The following is a 17006-nucleotide window of genomic DNA, read 5'->3' as shown; positions in this document are numbered from 1 at the left end:
CTCCCAAAAGGCAACGCGCGCTCCTCTCTACGCCTGTGCGAAATCCGAGTCAGCAAGGCGGGACTACAGTGGGCGGAACTGGAGGGACTATGGCGAAGGATTCGAAATCCGGAGGATTTAATTTGCCGGAGAAGCTACCGCGGCCCTGGAGGTAGGGAGTTCCCGCTGACGTCTGGACTACGCAGCCTCAGCTCAGTCCCCTGGAGCTGCGGTGACAGTCAGTGCTGACGGTTGTTATTGTCGCTTTTTTGTCATTGCTCCGTGTTCTTTGGACTCGCGCAGCTGCAGACTGCGCGAGATCCTCAAGGAGGGCACTCAGATGGGATGTGGAGTTACCTGCGGGGTGTGTCTGCGCCGCCTCTCGATCCCTCCCTTCCTGTGACACCTGAAAGGGGGGGGGGGGGGGGCTCTTCCCTAACTCGAGAGATAATTCAGCAAAGTTTGGTTCATAAAGAAGGGGCAGAAGAGGGATAGTTTTCCAGGTATCCAGGCAAAACTGGCCTTAGAAGAAGATGCCTAGCGGGAATTTAGGAACCTCACCGACGCACCCCCCAACTGTTAAACTCAAAAATTCGTTTGCCTCCTGGGAAAGAACTGTAACGGGAGGACGCGTTTTATTCCCCAATGAGATTCTGGGAGAAGTAACAAATGTTTAAATGCAACAGTAACGTTCTCCACATTAATGTGAGATTTTTTTTCCCCCAGAAATACAGTAGTTCGGCTTTGGTTTGTATTGATATTGAGAGAGACGAGCTCCTGATAAAAATTTGCTCTTGACTCATGAACTTGTTTCTATCAGTTTGCTTTCTTACTTCCCCAAAACTTCGAGAGGAAGTCCTAATGTCTGTTGAAGACAGACATTAAAATTCTTACTATAGCTAATTTGGATCATAAACAATCAAACGAATGGGAGCAATTGTGGCCTTGAGAAGTGCAGAAACATAGGTAAGTAGCATGTTTAGAAAGGGGAATCATTAGCTGAGTTAAAAAGAAGTATTTAGCAAACCCTTCTTCCTGCACTGTAACCCACCCCCCATTATAAAAGGGAGTGCAACATGGAGTAAACTGATTTTGAGTAATCTGAGCTGTCTTTATATGCAAAAATAGCTCATGCCTTCAACTGATTTTGGAGCCTAGACCATGCACTTTAGGTAAATTAGCCGAAACTGGACTTTCAGTCTGTAATTATATGCTATACCTAACTGAATTATAAACATTGTTTATAATTGCTGGTTACTCTTGCTTTATGGCCTCAATACCTAGTGTTCTTCATTCATAATTATGCATGTAGGATACCTTCAAGAGGCCATTTCTAAAACACTGATCTAATAACTGAATTGAAAATGTGAGGCTTTGTGTTGTTATAACCTGGACTTCAACCTCTTTTCCATTGTGTCAACTGTGAGCACCTACCCAGTAGGTACAAGTAGATAACAATTATCATATAAACTACAAAAGTCCATCAGGGTTGTGGTTAAGTCACAAACTGTAGATGAAGAACTTAATGACAAGGCATCAATTCCCACAGACAAGTATTTAGGAGTTCAAGAGATTGAACTATACACATTTTCAAAAGTATTTTCAGCAAATGCGTGGAGTCAAACGTGTTCCCACAATAGTTATTTCTACTACTAAACTCAAAGTATAGTTTGTGAGGTATCATTTCACTTTTTTTAGATAATGTTCTTTGGGAGCAGAAACATAAATGTTTAGAAACAAACCCATTTACCAAAAACATTTAAAAAGAAGAGAAGTAGGGAGCGCCTGCATGGCTCAGTCGGTTAAGCGTACAACTTCGGCTCAGGTCACGATCTCCTGGTTTGTGGGTTCGAGCCCCGCATCGGGCTATATGCTGGCAGCTCAGAGCCTGGAGCCTGCTTCTGATTCTGTGTCTCCCTCTCTCTCTGCCCCTCCCCTGCTCACACTCTGTTTTCTCTCTCTCTCTCTCTCTCTCTCTCTCTCAAAAATTAAAAAAAAATTTTTTTTAAAAGGGAAGTAACATGTGTTGAGTGTCTCCTATGTGCAATTTAGATGAAGCTAGATGGTTTACACATTATCCCTGTTAATCCTTGTAAGAACACACAGGAAAGGAGCATCATTGGCCCCATTTTACAGATTGAAAACCTCAAGTCATGAAAGTTAAGGTTCTTGTAATCATACCCAGAAAATATCTGGCTCAGAGTAGGTTCTATAGTCTGATCTGAAGAGACTGAGCGTGTTTAAACTTTGCCTTTTAGGTTACATATGTGGATAATTTGCTAAAACATCAAGCTATGCAGAAAAGCCTCAAGAGGAACAATAATTCAAGAGTTTCTGGCATAAAATTGAATTCTGTGGATGCTGAGAAGGAAAAGAAAGAGAGTCAAAAGACCTTTGTTGAACTGTTGCCTCCAGAAGTCACTTTTAAAATTTTCAGTCAGCTGGACATTCGGAGTTTGTGCAGGGCTTCCATAACTTGCAGGAGCTGGAATTACACAGTAAGAAACAGTGACTCCTTATGGAAACCTCATTGCTTGACCTTAAGAGCTGTGTGCCAAAGAGAAGTAGACGATGATCTAGAAAGTGGATATTCCTGGAGAGTAAGTTTAGTCTTTGAAGTCTGTGGTGTTCTTGACAATATGGTGATAGGTTTGAGCCAACTCTGCCTTCTGCACAGAGGAGGTAGGATTTCATATACAGAGTGACATACAGAGTGTGTTGGCTTTTGGCCTTGAAGTTGAATTAGTATTTTCCTGCAAACCACATCATCCCATCCATCCTTTTACATTTTTTAAATACTAAATTCAGGCATATTCCTCTGTTAGCTACTTCATTCCACCTTTTCCACAACTCACAGCAAACTCTGTGGCTCACTCTGTGTGTATACACATATACACCCACCCACCCACACCCACCCACCCACACACATATGCTTACCACAAATGTAATAGTAGATGTGTATATCAAAGTAAATATTTAATCTTCTTTTCAGCCCTGTCATTCAGCTTCTCTAGTTTTAAACAAACTCACTGACCAACCACCTACTCCATTTTTTAACAATGATGATTTACCTCTTTCAGGTAATACTACTGAGGAATTACCAGAAGAGTAAAGTGAAACACGAATGGCTAAGTGGCAGATACAGCAACATATGTTCTCCTCTTAGCCTACCAGAAAAAATCATGTACCCAATGGATGTAGATACATGGGGGGAAATTCTAGAAGCAGAACTGGAAAGATAAGCTGAAAAATTACAAACACATCTTGTAACTTTGAGAGTTTAAAACTAAAATGACTCTTAGGTTTGTTTTTTTGTTCGCCTTTTTAATGTTTAACATTCAAAAGAAAATATTGTAAAAGTCCAGCTTTGTTTTTATTCTGCACTTTCATAAAAATTCTGGCTTTACTGTAATGCAGAAAAATCATGACATGTTATTTATGTAAGAAATACTATACTGATAGAGTGTTTTAAATGTATTGCTTCATGTATTTATATTAGTATATTGCAGTACTCTAATGACAAAGGAGTTTGATTGGTATTTCCTGCTTAATGGTAATTCAAAAATTCAGGAAACCATATGAAGAAACTGATTAGTGATTCATTAAGTAGTAGACATAACCAGGCTTATAACTAGAAGCAGACATAATTAGGAAGACTACCTAAAATGAAATTAATAGTAACATGTTGAAATGTAGAATATAATAAATTTATATTTTGATAACTTTGAAATGTCCATTTCAGTGGCATCGGATTGAATTGTCAAACACTGAGCCCATTTTAAAATGTGCTAAACTTGTGGTTTAGTTTAAAATTAATCTGACTGGAAGGCTGAAACTTGTGAGATCATGATACCCATTACTTGCCTACAGACCTGGAACTGCTCTCAGGGACAGCCATCAGCACCGCCAGTTTTTCTTGGCAAACGCTTTCCAACAGCCTTACAGCACCATCTAGTGTACTACGTGTAGATAACCAAGGCAAGGGACTTCGATCCTTTTTGTTTTCCCACATTTAAAAGAAAAGAAAACGTGGGGGAAAAAAAAAAAAAAGAGGAGGAGGAGAAGAACTGTATTATTTTAGAGTACGCTATATACCTGACTTGTTTAAATTTATAGCTTTCCAGGAATCTTTAACTTTTGTTTTTCTTTTTCTTAAAAGTAGATGGTATAGTACTCACTATACCAGATTGTTCATTCTGAATCTGTGGTCAACACCATAGTAAAAAGTGTCTGTGAAACATTTTAGTCAGTGTGACATTTTCTTCTTAAATTGTGCTCTGTGGCACAAAAAATAAGAATCCGGGAAACCAGTATTTAACAAATAGGCACAATATTGGAAAGATGCCTTACTCTATGCAGATTCCTTGTGTTGGATCAAGCAGGTGAGGATCTGTTGGAAGGAACCTTAAAGACCAGGCATCATTCTCTAGGACTAGTTGACAATCCCTTTTAGAGGAATACCTTTCAGCCACCATTAACTCTCTTCTTGGCAAACTCTTTTGTAAAACTTATTCTCTGGACCTGGAAACCATCCCTAGATTACACCATTCTGGATTAAGTGGCCCTCGTTAAGTAAGGTTCCCATAGTTCTTTGTACATACCATTCTCAAAGCTGTCTACTGCATTAAATTGTCAGTCTTATTTGTCTGTCCCCCTTGCCCCCACTGCCGCTTTGGACTATGAGATTCTTTTTTTTTTTTTTTTTTTCCTAGTTTATTTATTTTGAGAGAGAGAGGTAGAGACACAATCCCAAGCAGGCTCCATGCCGTCAGCTCAAAGCCAAATGCGGGGCCCTATCTCATGAACTGTGAGATCATGACCTGAGCCAAAATCAAGAGTCAGATCCTCAACTGACTGAGCCACCCAGTCACCCCAGGACTGTGAGCTTCTTAAAGGCAGGGACCATTTATTTATTTATGTGTTCTCAAAACCTGGAATATAGTAGTTTTTCCCTAATGATTTGTTAAATTATTCCTATGTTATTTATTTTAATCCTACCCAGAATGTATAATAAAAATAATTTACATTACCGTTAGTGGACAAAACTGTATTGAAATGCAATATAAACCTGTAAGATAGATGGGATGCTTACTATTAATGCTAATATATGAATGATTGTTTTAGTCTTCTCAAAAGCTATAAGGGAAAAATAAGGAAATAGAAATGTTTTGTTTTATGTTTTTGAATAAACACTTGAAAATAAACTTAACCCAAAAATATCACTTAATTGTAATTATTGGGTCACTCCAATGAGTTTTCAGTAATACTTTGTAAGCTATATGAACAATCTAGTTGTTTTTAGTACTGTAACATTAAAATAATTTTTTATATAATAAGCTATAAGCTATGATCACAGTCTACAGAAAGGAAAGTTTGGAAACTTAATGATAACTTTTATGGTATGGTCTTAGAATGAACTGTACATTTATCAGACCGAGCCATTAGCATCTGAGAACATGAGTGGGTGGAGTAGAATGGAGAGAAGACGTACTCTTACTCATAGATAAAATAACATGTTACATATACACAGTTTGTAAAAAAGGCAAGATTACTGGAATAGAATATTGAGTTTCTAGTGTTGTTTATTATTTAATCAGTTCAAGATCTAATATATATTTTTTTAATTTAGAAATTTTTCTTTAGTTGCTTCTAGTTTATAACACAATCTTAAGCCAGGACATAATCATCAGTAAAAATCTATATGAATATAAACTTCAGATCTTAGAATACTCAAGTATATAAAAGCCTAATTTGAAAAATATACCCTAACCACTTTAATTTCATCTTTGCTTTGACTTCATATAATCTTTCCAAAACTTCAAATACCCTAATAATATTAACAATGAGCAGTAACATCAGGAAGTGGATTGGGAAGAATAGATGGAAGAGCAGAATTAAAAGACCAAAATCATCAAATAGATTAAATTAGATCAACAATGGACAAAGTTGGTGAATTATAATAGCTAACATTTGTTGAGTGCCTACTCTGAACCAAGCACAGTGCTAATGCGGGGGATACTATTACTCTATATCCATTTTATGGATGAGGAAACTGAAAATTGGAGAATGATCTTACCTATCGGTTCATCACCACTCCCCAGCACCTCTATGAGTATGTAACATGTAGTAAGTGCTCAATACATTTTTAATGAATGAATTAAAAGCTTATCTGAGAATGAGTAACTGGAATAAAAAAGCCAAGAATGTTCCTCCAACTTTTATTTTTTATTTTTCACTTAAAAAAAATTTTTTTAAGTTAATTTATTTTGAGAGAGACAGAGGCAAGCGGGGTAGGGGAGACACAGAATCCGAAGCAGGCTCTCAGCTCTGAGCTATCAGCACAGAGCCCGAAGTGGGGCTCAAACTCAATGAGCCATGAGATCATGACCCAAGCTGAAGTCAGACGCTTAACCAACTGAGCTTCCAACTTTTTATTTTGAAAAGATTTAAACACACAGAAAAGTAAAAATACATGACAAAAAACTCTTATGTATATACTTCACTTAGACCAGTTGTTAACATTTCTACATTTGTTTTATTTATTACTTATTTTAACTGAAGCATTTGAAACTAAGTTGCAGACACGATAATACTTTACCCCTCATATTTCAACATGCATCTCTTAAGTACATTCTCCTATGCGCAATACCATTATCACATATAAAATTTTTATATTGATTCAATAATATAATTTGTAATCCCTATTTAAATTTCCTTAATGGCCTCAAAAATATGTGGATTTTTTTTTTTCCAATTCAGGATCCAAACAGGCTTTCGAATGCATGTCATTTTTTTATGTCCCCTTAATCTCTCTGAACCAGAAGTATCCCTCTGCCCTTGGTTTTCTTTTTCAGGATATTGACTTGTTGGTTTTTTTTTTTTTTTAAGTTTATTTATTTATTTGAGAGAGACAGAGACAGTGCAAGTGGATGGGGGGGCAGGGAGAGAGGGAGAGAGAGAGAATCCCAAGCAGGCTCCATGCTTCCAGCTGCAGAGCCCGACACAGGGCTCAGTCAGACCCACAAATTGTGAGATCATGACCTGAGCCAAAACCAAGAATCGGGAGCTTAACCAACTGAGCCACCCAGGTAACCTGATTTGTTGGATTTTTTAAGAATTCTGGTTGGTTTTCTTACAGAATGTTCTGTAAATGATTTGTCTGATTATCTCTTCATGATTTGATTCAGGTAAAACATATTTAGCAATTATACTACATAGATAAATGTAATATGCTTTTTAATGCACCACATTAAGAGGCACATGTCTGTGTGACCAGGTAAGTCTGATTATTTGATTGAGGTGGTAATCCTCAAATCTCTCCATTTAAAGAATATTTTCTTATAGAGTCAAGATTTCTTTTTTCAAGAACCCATTTCTAGAGTATTTCCTGTTGACTAAACCCTATGCTAAATGCTTTATAACATTTTCATATTCCATCTTCATAATTAGACTTTCAAAGAACACAGGAAATCATCTCCAAGTTATTTTCCATATCAACATAAGGAGATGCAAAATCACTATTTAAACCCAATTCTCTTTGACTTCAGAGACCAAGTTTTTAACCACTAGAGTAGAGCACGTTTTATAATTTTGACAGTCCTTACATTAAGGCAACATAAAGGACTAAGACTAACAAGGAACACCTCCCAATACAAATATCTAGAAAATCAATATCTAGAGGAAATCAGTATTAGATGTATAGAACTTGACATTTATGCTAATAGCAGATCAGGCAATTCTGACAAGCCTTCCTACTTAGGACAACTTGAAAACTTGGGGCAACAAAAATTAATTCCCTGTAGATAGAGCTAACAAATAGTAAAGAAATATTTCACCTTTTGGGATGAGCACTGGGTGTTGTATGGAAACCAATTTGACAATAAACTTCATATATTGAGAAAAAAAAAATATTGGACCAGTGTCTGGGGAAAGAAAGAGAACCAGAGAGGTAAGTCCATGATTGAGGTTAATCTTGCCATGGAGCATTTGCCAATTTCTGCAAGACCAACTGAGAGATGAATACATTTTTGCCTTGTTCCTTACCTTCATGGGATACTTTCAGTGTTTCTTTATTTCAACATTCTCCTCCAGTGAAAGCATCCCCATGAAGGTAAGGAACAAGGCACAAATGTCCACAATCTCCATCTCCATTACTATTTCACACCATACTGGATGCATTAGTCGCTGTATTCATTCAAGGGCGAAAAAAAATAGAGGCATAAGAATTGGAAAAGAAGTAAAATTCCACTTGCAGGTGGTATGATAATATATCTGCAAAACCCAATAGAATCAATGATAACACTAATATGAACAAAATAATTCAGTAGTCAGCAGGCTACAAAATATATATAACTATGTATATAGTTATAGGACAATATATAATAATTATGCAATTTAGATTAATCACATCAAAGGAATATCCATTAATTTCAATTTTTTTCTAATACTTTTATTAGCAATGGATATTGAACTTTATAAAAGGAGTGTTTGGCACCTGCGACTTAAGTTATACACCTAAGAATTTTTAAGAACTTTACAAATATTTTGTTATTATTCTACATGCTGTGACAATAGCTTCTTAGGTTGCTATAACATGTGCATTTTTTCTCACATCCAGAAAACCAACAATATTGAAAATCATATTTTACTACATTGAAAAATTTGATGAACAGGCTAGCTTTCTCCCTTCAAATTGTCTTATAATAATAATAATAGCAATAATATCTTCCGATGATTGAGTACATTTTACATGTACTTGAATCATATAATCTTGAAAGTTAGTTTTTTATCACTAATTTTTTGAAATGCAAAAATTGAGATTCATGGAAGCAAAGTAAGTTGAGTAAGGTCAAGCAGCTTGTACCTGGAGGAAAGGACCCTGACCTCAGGACTGGTTCAGGAAGCTGTTTCTGCTACACCATCCTTGAGACCTAGTAAATGCTAATAAACTGCCAGGAGAGGGAGCAATACTTCTATTGAAACTGACAAGAGCTTGCGTGTGGGAGTTCCACATTTCAGCCATGTTAGCTGATTGGAAAATCTCAGACTGAGTCAGAATTTGTACAAACCCTTTTGTTGTAAATGACAGAACTGAAACTAGTCCTGCCCATCTTCTGGGCCTTTCCAAGAAGAGAAGACTGGATATAACTTAAAAATCACAATCAGCCTTTCTAGCTAGAATGTTAAGATGTCAGGGAATATAACCCTCCAATGAAGAGAATTCTTATCCCACTCTGTCTTTCATTCTTGTCTCCACCACCCAATAGAGTTCTATCTATGTTTCCAAAGGCACAATAAAGAACATATGAATTCAGTTTTGCAGTTTTTTTCCCCAAAAAATATGTCCACATCATTATTCTGTGCAGATGTTTTTACGTGAGGGTATTATTTCATTGTCCACAGGTTTGCTCTCCAAATTTTCAGCTCAGTGTCCATGGATGCTATAGTTCTATGAGGTTGAGCTGTTAGTGTGAGTATATTCTTCTGAAGTAACGGATGTGAGCTCTGAAGTTGACTTCAACAGCTTAGAATTAGACATTTATGGTTAAACAATCTTTAGGTGTCAAGAAATTTCTCACCCTTTTACCAACCTTGTGGGTAAATTCTATGCCCTTATATGAAGAGACTATAAAAAGAATTCACCCAGAGGTGAAGACTTTTCTAGAATTATGTTTTTATTCTTTCCATTTGAAACTCATTTGGGCAGAAAGAATGGGTCAGGGGCCTTGAGGAGTTGAGCAAGGTAATCAAAATTCATGTGCAAGATCCCATTTCACTTAAAAATAAACCTGTCACATGTACATTTTGAAATACATCTCCTGGGGCGCCTGGGTGGCGCAGTCGGTTAAGCCTCCGACTTCAGCCAGGTCACGATCTCGCGGTCCGTGAGTTCGAGCCCCGCGTCGGGCTCTGGGCTGATGGCTCAGAGCCTGGAGCCTGTTTCCGATTCTGTGTCTCCCTCTCTCTCTGCCCCTCCCCCGTTCATGCTCTGTCTCTCTCTGTCCCAAAAATAAATAAAAAACATTAAAAAAAAAAATTAAAAAAAAAAAAAAAAGAAAGAAATACATCTCCTGGATTACACATCTTATTATATATACAATATCTACATCTCAAAATGGAAAGGAAAATGTGCTCAAGTACAATGTATAATTTCATATCACTTGTTTTGGATTCTATTTTACTGGCCCTGCCTAAAGTATGGTATATTTATGATATTAGAGTCACCACTCAAGATTAATGCCTATGGATAATAATTGCTACCCTAAGGTAAGTGCTTACCATGTACAAGATACCTTTCCAACAACCATTAGGGACAGTCCATTCCTGCATCTTCCCCTTATTAACTGTGTGGGCAAGTTATCAATGCCTTAGTTTTTATCTGTAATATGTTTACAAAAGGATTCATCTCATAGAACTGTTACAAAGATCAGCAGTCATGTTCCATCTCCTCATATCCTTTTCTCTGCCTCAGCTACTACTTATCAACTTTGTCTCTATAAATTTGCCTATTCTTTTCACTTAAGTTAATTTTTACAAATTTGTGAGGTAGGGCTTCATTCTTCTGCATGTGGCTCTCTACTTGTCCCAGAACTATTTGTTGAAAAAAACTGTTCCTTCCTCATTGAATGGTTTTGGCACCCTTGTTGAAAGTCACTTGACCATAGATGCATGGATTCATTCTGGACTCTGAATTCTATTCCATTGATCTATCTACTCTTAACTCCAGTACCCCTTTGTCTTGATTACTGTAGCTTTGCATTAAGTGCAGTTGGGAAGTCTAAGTCCTCTAACTTTGTTCTTTTTTCAAGATTGTTTTGCCTATTCTGAGTCTCAGGAGAATTTTTTTTTTTTAACCTTACCTTAACTGGGGGAGTGTTCCATAAGGAGGAGAGCGAAAACTGTCCCAGAAAAAAAAAATACTTCTGGGTGATTGGGCTGTCTTTTCTGCCAATTTCAGCATGGAGTATATCTCTTTTGTAGCTAAAGTAGCAGAAGGCATTTAATAATACATTAATAGTCAAGATATATTGTTCCTCTGGTATTTTCTGTATTATACAGTACAGTATAATAAATAGTATCTAATAAATAATAAATTTGTACAGTAACAAATAGGAACAGAGATAAGGCAATAGAAATATTAATATTGGTTAGTGGTGATGCTCCAGGCTGATTACTTCCTGTTGATGAACAGGCCTGCTGTTGGCATTAAAGAGACACTTGAGAGACTGCAGACCCTGGAAATTCGGGCCATCTCTGCCCTTAAGAAGTTCTGCTGAGGACCCCAACCCCTAGGAGTTACTTTAGCCCAGAGGTCACTCTGAGTTACTCATGTGACTTGTCAGCTTTGTTTCTTTTTAAGTAATGGGAGCTTATTTTTCCAGAACTTAATTCCACAAATACCCTGGGATTTGGAGTTAAATTTAGTAAGGTTTAACATTTTGATTTTGTGCACTTCCCCCTTTAGTCTTTTGTCACCTCTCTATTTTTATTCTCTGTATTTATCCTTCAGCTTATTTATTTTAGCTTCATTTTTACTTTTCACCCTATCTATTCTTGACTTCACAGTGTATATTTTACCCTTTTTCCATCCTTTTTTTATTTAGCTCTAATATTTATCTGTAATCCTTGTTTCTTTAATTTTTTAGTTATAGCCCTTTTACTCTTTTCTTTTTCTTTTTTAAACCAAATCTCTTACTTTAATTTTCTGAATTATTCTTGGCTCCATCCTGGTTTAAAAAAAAAAAAAAGTCTTACTTTTTAAGGATCCATATAGTGTTTAACCTTCCCCTAAACCCCAAATGGAATAAGGCAAACTCATTCTTCAAAAACCTACTTCTGTGTATTTTTAATTGGATTTGTGTTCATTTTTCATGGAATTACTAAAAGCTCCTTTCAATGTGTGAGTTTAGTGTGTGAATTTTCTTTTCTCTCCTCCCTTTGTGTTCCTTTTAGGGCCAAGGAGTTCCTAAAGAGTCATTTGATTTCTTTAAATACAAAAATACCTAAACTGCAAATGCCTTCAAGGCCCAAGCTGGCAATAAACAGGAATGTAGCAAGCTGAATATAAGAAAAGTCAAGTGAAGAAAGATAACCAAACATGCCTTATTTTTTAAAAATGTTCATTTATTTACACTGAGAGAGAGAGAGAGCACATGCTGGGGAGGGGCAGAGAGGGAGACAGAGGATCTGAAGCAGGCTTCTCACTGTCAGCGCAGAGCCTGAAGCTCGTCTCAAATGCACAAACCGTGAGATCATGACCTGAGCTGAGGTCAGGCAGTTCACCAACTGAGGCACCCAGACGCCCCCTACCTTGCCTTATTTTTACAGAACTGTGGCTTAAGCACACAATCTCAAACACATTCATATAATACTGGAGGTTTTATTTTGAAAATGAAATGGAATACAAATTGAAAAATAAAAATACTGAATTATCCTGAATATTGTCATAGCTATTCTGATACCACTTGCATACACATAGAAAAGTGTTTTTCCTTTATTTAACTCGTGTACCTGACCAGGTGTCCCTTACAACCTTCCTCCTGCAGCAGAGGAAAGAAGGTTTACCGTTCAATCCATTTCAAGCCTTAGACCAACCCAGTAACATAAAGAATTATTAAATATCAAACTTTTGAGAAAAATGCTCATTATCTTGTGTTTCCATTGCTCTCTGCCCTGTTCTCCTTCAAAATGGTGAAGACACTGGGGGCGGAGGATTCATGTGGTTTTGCACCAGAAGTCATATGACATTTATTCTTCTACCATCATGTGATCTTGTGGCTGCTGAAGCATAGTTGGCTGGTACTGTCCTAGGCTTTCTACTGGCCTCTACTGCTGACTTACATCTATGCACACATGGGCTTTTCTCCACTGTGTCATGCTAACCAGGCCTGCCTTTGGATATTGCCTGGCTGTAGACCTGACCCCCCCCCCCCAGGTGTCCCATGCAGTCTCACAGCCAAGTAGCTCCCCCTTCAATATCTGCTGTGGGGCAACCTACTCCTACCAATGGCAGGCCTGATGAGAAGCCCCCTGGCTCTCAGTATGGAACCAAGAGAGGCTTGGTGTCTAAGTGAGAGCTGCTCTCTTCCTGGCCACACCCAACAGCTCTCTAGGCTGTGTTGGTTCACCCATATTGGCACGGAGCCTCTACACAGGAGTCTCCTCCAGAATCTTGACCTGAGCGCAGGGAAAGCCACTCTCCCTTCCGTTTATCTGACTTCCCATTCTCTACACCAAGGGCCAAAGATGGACAACCACAACATACTTCTACTCCTTCTGATTCTCTCTCTCTGCCTTGTCCCACAACCCCAGAAGTAGAATGGGCAGGTTTTGACCACCACCATCCCTTTCTGTGCTCTAGCCTCCCCAGCTGGCTGTCCCAGCAGAGTCTCTCCTTTACATAAACACTATGATCTCAGTTTTCAAAACTTAGAAAAACCTAAGCCCTCTCAGTCTCCCATTAACTGAATTTTAAGCATATTGTCTTTCTGTAAATCCCAAAGAATGCCGAGAAAGGAGTATTACCTTATTCTTGCTCTCACATTGCTTCCGTAACAGATCCAAATCTCCTCCAAGGCTAACCGGGAAAATGGTCATGTACTTGGAAAGGCACAACAATAACTTTTCTTTAAATATCACCACTGTTAAATTACATTTTCCTTTTTTAATTGGTTACTTCTTTTTTTTAATTTTTTTAATGGTTATATTGATTTTTGAGACAGAAAAAGACAGAGCATGAGCGGGGGAGGGGCAGAGAGCAAGGGAGACACAGAATCTGAAGCAGGATCCAGGCTCCGAGCTATCAGCACAGAGCCGGACGCAAGGCCCAAACTCATCAACCATTAGATCATGACCTGAGCCGAGGTCAGACGTTCAACTGACTGAGCCACCCAGGTGCCCCTTAATTGGTTACTTCTTTAATTTGGAACTAAAATATCATGGATTTTCTTCCTCACTAAGCTGTCCTTGTCAGGTTTGCATTTCTTGTTATAGTTTGCAATGCAGAATTTAGCCTTAAATCATTTAGGTAAGAAAGAGATTTATTTTTATTCATAGTGAAATCAACTGATCACAAATATAGGTACTTGCAAATATGGATACAGTCTTTGCACCATGGTTTTTATACCTAGACTTACCATTCTTAAGATACTTGTAAAATTCTGCTCTTGTGAAATCATTTTATTTCTTTTTTTTTTTTAATGCTCTTAATGAACTGAATTTGGTAACTTTCCTTTGTAGCAATTTTCCACAGTATCAGTACTCAGTTAGATGGCAAAAATAATAAACTTAGCTCGTTTTCATAAATTTGAAACCAGAGAACTTTTTGAAATGTAGTTCTTAGCTTCACAATTACGCCTTATTCTATGATTTCTATTTTTGGAAACTGACTTCAATGTAGCAAAGTGGGTCAGATTATTTTCCACCAGTTGAATTTCCTCAAGACACTATTTCATGAAGAATGAGTAGATTACATGATATGTTAATGTCACCACCTATGAATGCCCATTCAAGGTTATATTCAGTGTGATGAGTGGAAATGTCAACCAAATGACCAAGTCTTTGATCTGAGCTTGCTGGTTATCTAAGGCAGGGATTTTTTTTATGGCATAAAACAAGTTAGTTGTTTTGTTTCATTTTCACATTTCAAACAATCTCTTCAACATTTTGCAGAACTAACCCATTCAATTGCTGCTACCACATCATGCGGCCAATTTATTAAGCAGAGCATAGGACTGTCTGGGTGTTAAGCAATGGGGCCATATTTAGTTCACAGCAATACATCCATAGTCTTTTCCATATTTGATTTTAAGGACAGAGTATTCTTGATGACTCTTTAATGAATATCTGCATGCATTGTAACCTTGCAAAGTATTTTGCCTTTTAATTTAAGTTTCATAACAAGTTCAGCATTAACACCAACCATACAGGAGCATAATCATTTTGATCATCTTACATTAAAAAATTCAAGACTTCTCACAGCACAGGGTTAACTAGATAAGGAAGAGATCCACGAATTAAGCCCTGAGACACTCCATCATTCAGAGGCTGAAGAGGCTGAAAAGGAGCCAGAATCTGAGAAGTGAAGTAGAGGGAAAACTAGGGAGTAAAGTGAAATGCTTTAAGGAGGTTGGGGGATCGATGACATCAGATGCCACTGATAGGTGAAATAATAGGGTGATTGTGACCATTGGTTTGAACTATGTGGAGGTCATCTAAGTATCCAATAGGCTGACAGATGCAATTCATTGCATATATAAATCTAACTGTAGATACTGTTGCTCAGGCATTTAAAAAATGCCAGAGAACTTATAGAACACATTCCATAGAAATTTTTACTCATATGTGGTATTATCTTAAATGGTCCTATATGACCTGGACTCCGCTGATGCTTTTATCTTACCTTCAGTACCTTTTTCTACCTCCCACTCATACTCTGCTTTTGCCATTCTGGCATCCGTGATGTTCCTCAAGCATACTGCCATCTCAGGACCTTTGCACTTGCTGTTCTATCTGGAATGCTTTCCCTCCAGATATCAATATGGCTCGCCCTCTTCCTTTAGGTCTCTGCTCCAGTGTCATCTTATTGGAGAAGGCTTCCCTAACTACCTTCACTAAAAGAGTACTACTAGCCACTGACCCTCAACTCTTTATTCTTATTAGCTGAACCTTTATGCAATAACTATTACCACATTATAATTTATCTATTTTGCAAGAATATAAACTCAATGAGATCAGCAGCTAAAACAGTGCCTGGAACATAGTAGTTAATTAATAAATATTTCTATTGGATGTTAATTAAATAAGTGAAATGAGGGGCACATCGGTAGCTCAGTCAGTTGAACGTCCAATTCTTGATTTCAATTCAGGTCGTGATCTCACCGTAGTGATATCGACCCTGTGACGGTCTCCATGTGGAACGGGCTTGGGATTCCCTCTCTCCCTCTCTCTCTGTCCCTCCCCCACTCTCTCTCTCTCTTTCTTTCAAAATAAATAAACATTTTTTAAAAAATAATAAAAACAGGGGCAACTTGTTTACTCAGCTTAGTCAGTTAAGCTTCTGACTTTGGCTCAGGTCATGATCTCGTAGTTTGTGAGTTCAAGCCCCACATCAGGCTCTGTGCTGACAGCTCAGAGCCTGAAGCCTACTTAGGATTCTGTGTCTCCCTCTCTCTCTTCCCCTGCCCCACTCACACTCTGTCTCTCTCTCTGTGTCTCGCCCTCTCAAAAATAAATAGTTTTTTAAAACTTTTAAATAATAATAATAAAATAAATAAATGAAATGAAATGAATGAAAAACAATTGGTCAGAATATTTTCACAGTAACTAGTTGCAGCATAATTATTTACTTCCCAAGAAGGGTGAGAACTTTTGTTAAGGGACATATTTTTATAATCTACAAGGCAAATGTCTTACAAATACTCTCACACATATACTTTTATCTAATAAGATATAAATGGCTACATAAGAGCATTCTCTTTAAAGCAGTAGTGTATTCTTTCCTATTCTCTGAGTACCCTTCAGTAACAACTGCTTCTGAAGTTTTTGACTTCACTTTGAATGAGTAAGAAAAATATATACTATAGAAGCTTTTGTTAATAGAAAATCACACAATAATGCCTATATATTACTTTAAATTTACTTCCAGTTTGAATCATTTGCCTAAGTTAACTCTTTAATAAACTGTAATTACTACATTTTCTTTCGAGGCTTCACTTTTTAACTAACCCTTTTATTGATTTTAGAAATTTCAGTTTTGAGGCACCTGGGCAGCTCAGTCAGTTGAACATCTGACTCTTGATTTCAGTTCAGGTCATGATATCAGGGTTGTGGCATTGCTGAACATAGAGCCTGTTTAAGATTCTCTCTCTCTCTCTCTCTCTCTCTCTCTCTCTCTCTCTCTCTCCCCTGAACCCTCTTCCTTGCTCATGCTCTCTTTCTTTCTCTCTCAAATAAAAATAATTTAAATAATTTCAAAAAATAAAAAGAAATTTCAGTTTTTTAAAAAAACTTCAGGCTTTGTAAGAGAA

At 37.4% G+C, this 17006-nt stretch overlaps 1 protein-coding gene across 2 annotated transcripts; it reads left to right on the top strand.

Annotated features, from left to right (window-relative positions):
- Nucleotides 1-65: 65 nt before the first annotated feature.
- Nucleotides 66-4703, top strand: FBXO48 (F-box protein 48). 2 transcript variants are annotated; one of them, XM_049651575.1, is made up of 3 exons: nt 66-151; nt 2238-2579; nt 3060-4703. In XM_049651575.1, the coding sequence occupies exons 2-3, from the start codon at nt 2274-2276 to the stop codon at nt 3219-3221; spliced, it is 468 nt and encodes a 155-aa protein (XP_049507532.1). In that variant the 5' UTR covers nt 66-151; nt 2238-2273; the 3' UTR covers nt 3222-4703. The 2 variants fall into 2 exon arrangements, with proteins under 2 accessions (XP_049507532.1, XP_049507530.1); XM_049651573.1 differs by lacking the exon at nt 66-151 and adding an exon at nt 168-945.
- The last annotated feature ends 12303 nt before the right edge of the window (nt 4704-17006 follow it).

Source organism: Panthera uncia, assembly GCF_023721935.1.
Source record: "Panthera uncia isolate 11264 chromosome A3 unlocalized genomic scaffold, Puncia_PCG_1.0 HiC_scaffold_11, whole genome shotgun sequence".
Lineage (NCBI taxonomy): Eukaryota > Metazoa > Chordata > Mammalia > Carnivora > Felidae > Panthera > Panthera uncia.
This window is presented reverse-complemented; position numbering and strand designations above follow the sequence as displayed.

What these genes read in the sequence shown, in the direction of transcription:
- FBXO48 (XM_049651575.1), top strand. Translation starts at nt 2,274, where the DNA reads ATGCAGAAAAGCCTCAAGAGGAACAATAATTCAAGAGTTTCTGGCATA. An exon ending in AAAGTGGATATTCCTGGAGA is followed by an intron (nt 2,580 to 3,059) that starts GTAAGTTTAGTC and finishes TACCTCTTTCAG; the next exon opens with GTAATACTACTGAGGAATTA.